This window comes from Melanaphis sacchari, unplaced genomic scaffold (genome assembly GCF_002803265.2).
Source record: "Melanaphis sacchari strain LSU unplaced genomic scaffold, SCAv2.0 Contig4_pilon_pilon, whole genome shotgun sequence".
In the NCBI taxonomy this organism is placed as follows: Eukaryota; Metazoa; Arthropoda; class Insecta; order Hemiptera; family Aphididae; genus Melanaphis; species Melanaphis sacchari.
This window is the reverse complement of record NW_020271335.1, coordinates 9,217,859-9,224,273: the sequence shown is the minus strand read 5'-3', so window position 1 is coordinate 9,224,273 and position 6,415 is coordinate 9,217,859. Positions and strand designations below refer to the sequence as shown.

Here is a 6,415-nt window from a genome sequence, read left to right as displayed (position 1 = left end):
TAAAATTTTATTTTTTATTAATTAAAATATTTTTGCTAAATTAAAAATTTAATACAAGATCCTCTTAATTTTTCTTATGAATATATAAAAATATTTAAAATAAGCAAGCATAATTTTATTTTATTAGTATTTGAGTTCCAAATTTAAAATAAATTAAATATTTAAATAATTATAAATTACGATAATCAATATTTTGTTAGGATTCAAAAACATCATTCGCGGGAACTTAAAACTTTTACGTATTATGAATCTTACTATACCAACGACGTTTTCAAAATATATAGATTAATTTATAAATAATATCTATTCACACTATTTTGTAGTAAAATAAAATTGGTTCAAAAGTTAATAAGAATAATATAACATGGTGTGAATATATTATATTCTAAGTTTAAAATAGGTATTTATAATATAATAAATGTATATTTAAAAAAATAATAAAATCAATACCTACAAAAATACTTAATAATGTAGGCTGACAGATATTCTCCACTCAAAATCGTTTTTCGTATACAATGATGATATATTATCATTGAATTCAATTTTAGCATATCCATTACAGCAATCCACTCGACGTGTACTATAGGTTAGGTAATATGGTACCCACTAGCCTGATTCTTTCTCAATCTCGGGATCGTAAGTTTAAGTCTCACGACCAGTGTCACTTTGTCATAATCACTCACACGATTAAATACGTACGAACACCTGAAACGTTTTGCCTTCGTACACTCTAAAGCAATGACCATATCTGAAAACTAATTCAACAGTGTCTGTCACTGTATAATGAGGTACAACGGTATACATTAATTATTTAACGTACCTACTTTCCTTAATGTATGAACAAAATATGATATGTTTATTTGGGCATTATAAGAAATTTTTAAGATGAGGACGTCAAACAGTTAAGAATAGTTTAAAATAAAATATTTTTATCGAAAACACTTTTATTATAAAATAAACAAACTCAAAAAATATACAATATAATTTAATATTTACGTCACGATAATAGCATTCACATATTTACTATTAAAACCTTCGTCTTTGCTGTTTTTGCGACAACGACGTATCTCCTCAAGCCTGTCCGTGCGTTGCTCTTAAATGGTTAATATGTTGCTATCTCAGCACATCTTACTTCATCGATTTGTCCTACTTTAATTACTTACTAATTTAAAATATATTTCCACATAAATTTTATAAAATAATATTAATAACTGTTTACAGAATAAACGACAAAGTGACATGAATGGAGAACTCCCTTTGTATACATTTCGCATAAGTCCCAAAATATCCACTATATTAAGGTTAGGTATCTATTTATGATAATGGAAGATATAGCTTAAATTTGATTTTAGATGATATTAATAATTAATAAGTAATAGTATTAATAGTACATTATAATTTAATCTTACAGCTGTCTTGTTTCTTTATAGTATTAGGGATTATAAACACTGCATAATAAGATATTTCGTAACAGAAAGTTACGAAACTATAGTCAATAGATAAATTGCGTTCGAATAAAAAGAGGTCTGGAAAAGGTGATATCTTTTAGATAATTTACGTCCCAATATGCTTTTTTATATTTAAGTTGTGTCTTCAACTATAGATATTTTTTGATACTATAATAATTAATAATAAATGAAATATTTCAAATATGTTAAAATATTATTGAAAAAAATATTAAACACATAGACAATAACATATATTTATACTTTGTATATTCTACTAAGTACTTAAATTTCACAAATAGTACAATAAAAATAACCATTATAACTATAACACAATATTTTCAATTGAAGGGTTCAGTGCAACAACCAGACAAGTCACATTTTTTAAATTTTACAGGAGAGGCTTATAACAAGTTTTATTACATTTAAAACAGAGATATTAAAAACATTTCAAAAAAATTGTAAAGTTAAAGTGTTGGTCTATATCAATATATTATTTTTAAGTTTTAGCTTTGATTAGTTTTTTTTATAATATTTTCTTAAGTTGAAGTGGGCATGGACTTATCTGGTTGTTACACCAAACGGAGTCAAATTAAATAATATACCCATACAGTTTAAGTGATTAACAGAAAAGTTTAAAATATTAAGGGCTCACTATAACTTTAAAAGTTGTAAATATGTATCACAATGGAACTTCAGCCATAACTTAGGCACTGGGTAACAAAGTTGAATAAGATAACCATAAAAACATTTTTTTTTAAAAAATTTTTCTGTAAATTGCATACTTTTTTGTTCATAGTATAATCGGCTCTAATTTATTAATCTTAGGGGGGGGAGCAAAAATTAACTTTTTAAACAAATTGAACAGTTTACATTCTCAATATTTTTCTACTGACTGTTTGTGCACCTCTAAATGCCACTTATGCACAGAAAATAGAACACTGTAAAAAAAAAAATGAGTAAAACTTTCCTAAAAAACTGTTAATTAATATAAAATGCAATGTTATCAGTATTATAGTTATTCTAATAGTACAAAACTTCACTTAGGTACCTATATAATAAAACAAATCAAACAATAAAATAAAATAATTTCAGTGTTTTGAAACAAAATAATAAAATAATCACATTATAAGTTACTTTACTTATGTAATAAAATAAATCAACTAATAAAATAAAATTATTTCAGTCCAAACAGAGTTAAAAAACAACATAATTAAGTTATAAACTATAAGTTATTAATCTTCATAATCGGACAGACATGGAACATCATTATTTTCAACATAATTTTCTTCAAATTGATTGTAAAACCATAGGTATTCTGGTGGTACATATTTGGCTGCCAAGTCTTGTACATCTAACAGTTTTGCCCTTTTAATTTGTAGGGGTTTAGAGTATAATGTAGGAAGATTCTCCATCGGATATTTAAAGTTATTGACTACAGATTTATGAAGTATAAAATGGTCAGTGCTTGTAGAGTGTGGGATTGTGGTACAGAATAATCCTTCTTTTTTATATTCTATTTGTCGATATGCCATAATAGTGAACTTAGCTTTACTCGAGTTGGTGATGCATTTTTTAAAATAAGGTTTCAAATACTCTGAAAAGTTGTAAATAAATCGTTGAGTTACGTTAATAACATTAAACCGTCTGACACAGGTGTTTTTCACCATTTCTTGGTATGTGCTTGGAATATATACTCGTTCAATTTTTCTTTTTTGTTGTTCAATTAAACCAAAACAGCGGTCACAGGGTAAGAAGCTGTGGCCAGGCTCCGGATATCGTTGAATAATTTGTTTTAAGCCAAATGCTTCAGATTGAATGATAGTATATAAATAATAAATTAAAGCAGTGTTTTTATTTTGGGAACTACAATTATCTGCAAATAGATATAAAGTTTGAATACCTTGGTGTAGTAGATTTTCCAAGTAATAATTTAAGAAACTAATCACTTCATTCTGACCTTTTTTTCCTACAGATTCATCGTACATAAAAAAATATGATTGACCTGTTTTTCCTGAGTAGATGCAAAAGTTGTAACTCCATACTTGTCTTTTATAAAAAACATCACCGGATGGTATGTGAGGCAGAGGCATGTTCTGTTGGTAGTCGAATGAAAGAACCTCAAGAGTAGGATTTGTTTTGGCCTCTTTAGACATATTCTTCAGATCAGAATAAAAAATCCCAGCCTTTTCTATGTGTATCTTTTTTTCATCTAATAGATTTGCTTTAATTAAATCATTTTTTTCAGCATTTATTAAATTTTGTAGTCTGTCACATGTTTGACATGTGTCTGACTTTGGGGAGGCAAATGATAAGTTAAAATTCTTATTGAAATATTGCCAGTAAAAATCATATTTAACTTTAGGTTTACATTTTTCACCTTTACTTTGTCTTTCTAAAAAATCATGTTCATATTTCTTTAAATACATTTGATATATTTTTTTTACACTCAATTCAGGTGATAAATATCTTTTTTCGCTATTGTCCATTCGACTATAATGAGATACACATCTGGGAAAACTGTTTATATGAGATTTTATTTGAAACACAATTTGATCACATATTTTATTGGGTCGATTCAAAGTTTGTTTTCCTCTCTTATCTGTTGGGCTTGGAATGTTCAATTTAATATTAGAAATAATTCTCTCAACGATTGATTTTCCTACTCCAAATAATGAGCAGAAAGCTTGTTTACATACTGCAGTTTCATTAGTTCCATCAATTCTAATTTTATAGATACAAGAACAAGATCTATTTCCTCTTTGATTATTTCTAGGTCTATGCCTAGACACATCCTTTAAAGAAATAAGACCTCCCAAAAAAGTATCCTGTTTTTCTTTATCCCCAATAGCATTAAAAATATTTATTAAACTGCCTTTTTCATCATCAGTAAATTTTTCAAAACACTCCAATTTACATTTACAATTAGGACCAGTTACGTTTTAAATATTTTAAATATTTTATTAACGTTTTAAACGTCTAGTTACTAGTATATATTTCACATTTGCGATAACATTTTGTAAGACGTACACGTAAAGTTAAATTAAATCGGGAATAACAGTAATATAACCGCCAATAAAATCAATCAAGTCTGATATAAAATAAATAAACGTAATATTATTATAGTAAAAATACAGTGTGATCATATTTGGGGAAAAAACCAGATAAGTCCGGACTTATCTGGTTTTCATCCCAAACTAACCAAATAAGATAAGTCCATTATCATTATAACTCAATGAATAATAATCGGACATAATTGTTTGTTGTACCAATAGATAGAGCAATTTCTTATCTATAATCTCTGATAGATAATTTGATTTTCAAAAAAATGTGACTTATCTGGTTGTTGCACTGAACCCTTCAATTATCAAAGAAAAAAATGTTTGGATAAAAATGTATTTGTTAATTCTTATTACACATTCGTACATAATAATAGTTATATGTATTATAATAAGTTACTTTCCTATAGTCAATGTTTAATCTCCATGACATAACATAATCATAACATTGAGAAGTGAAGTTGTTTAAATGTTTACCTATATACATTTCCGAGATCAGTATGTGACGTTTAATGTCCAAAAAACGAGAAGTTGCCATATGCGATAACTTTATTAATATTTATATGTGATAACTATATAAGTTCTTATTATTTATTCATAGATATCACATGATATAATACAAGAGATGGCATATATATATATGTATAAGTAGTTAAATTAGTGTGCATATTGCGTAGTATATAAGAGGTTTAAAAAATATCTAATATGGTATATCACATTATCGCATAGGTAGGAGAGGAAACAACTAGAATAAGATATTATAGATTACTATGCTACTACCCCCTTCTTCCCATACAAATAAAACCATCAAGAGTTGACTGATTAAAAATTAAAATTTAAGAGAACTATAATAACTGTTTAATAAAATAATATACGTATGTTTTTTTATAGTATTCATATCAGCAGTGCCGGATCTAACATATTTTTTTAACCCGGGACAAAATATGAAATTGGCGTCCTTCTATATCAATAACTTTTTTTTTTTTTACTTATTACATAATTAAAAATTTGCACCCCTTTATAACTAGTATCCGGGGCACGTGTCCCAGATTGCCCCCCCCCCTAGATCCGGTGCTGCATATCAGGATCACTTTTATTATATTTACACAAAGCAAAGGATTGTTATAATAATATATACTGAGATACCAGCATTAGTTGAAATTGTATAGATGAAATATTTTCAACTGGAATTACCTATATTTGATACACATCAACCTGGAGTATCGTTATTTTTTAGAGGTTGTTATGGACTAATCAGGTTTTTGTTAACGCTTTTGTTAACCAAAAAACGCTGTTTAGCTACATCATCTTTTACACGTCGCATTAAAATGTCTTTTAGTTATAGACTGAATTGGCTTTCTTTTTCGTTCCATAAATCAGTCAAAATTAATTATCAATAAAAGAAATTGTTAAATCTACAGCCTTAATTACAGGAACAATAATAATTTGTAGTAAATATTGCAAAGGTATATTATTGATAATTAGTCTTTCGAAAAAAACTAAATACTGCAATTTAATAACTTTTAATAACCAATTTCATTGAAATATGAATTAGGAAAAAACGCATATTTAAGTTTGTGAATATAAAATTTATATTTATTACTATTTATTGATAAATAGTTGCAATTATATTTTTTTGATTATTGTACAAGTATCTAATATATCTAAATGCATGTTTATCTATAGAATATTCGCTTTATAATCAATTGTAAATACAATTAAAATATTGATTCAAATTATTTTCGAATATACCTAACAATATAGTTTATAAGATATGATTAGTGTATAAAATACAATTAATTTAATGAATGTAAAAAAAATATATATGTTATAATAGTATTGACTATGACTGTCGTTTAATCTACCGAAACAAATTAATAATGCACTCTAGAATGTTTTTGCTAATAGAAC

The 6,415-nt window shown here is 26.4% G+C and overlaps 1 protein-coding gene across 1 annotated transcript; it reads right to left on the bottom strand.

The window, feature by feature from the left end:
- Positions 1-2,680: 2,680 nt before the first annotated feature.
- On the bottom strand, positions 2,681-4,384 carry LOC112599220 (the record flags this gene model as incomplete). Its single annotated transcript, XM_025346038.1, has 1 exon — positions 2,681-4,384. A coding segment is annotated over one exon (1,704 nt), but the record flags the coding sequence as incomplete, so codon positions are not given.
- Positions 4,385-6,415: the final 2,031 nt, after the last annotated feature.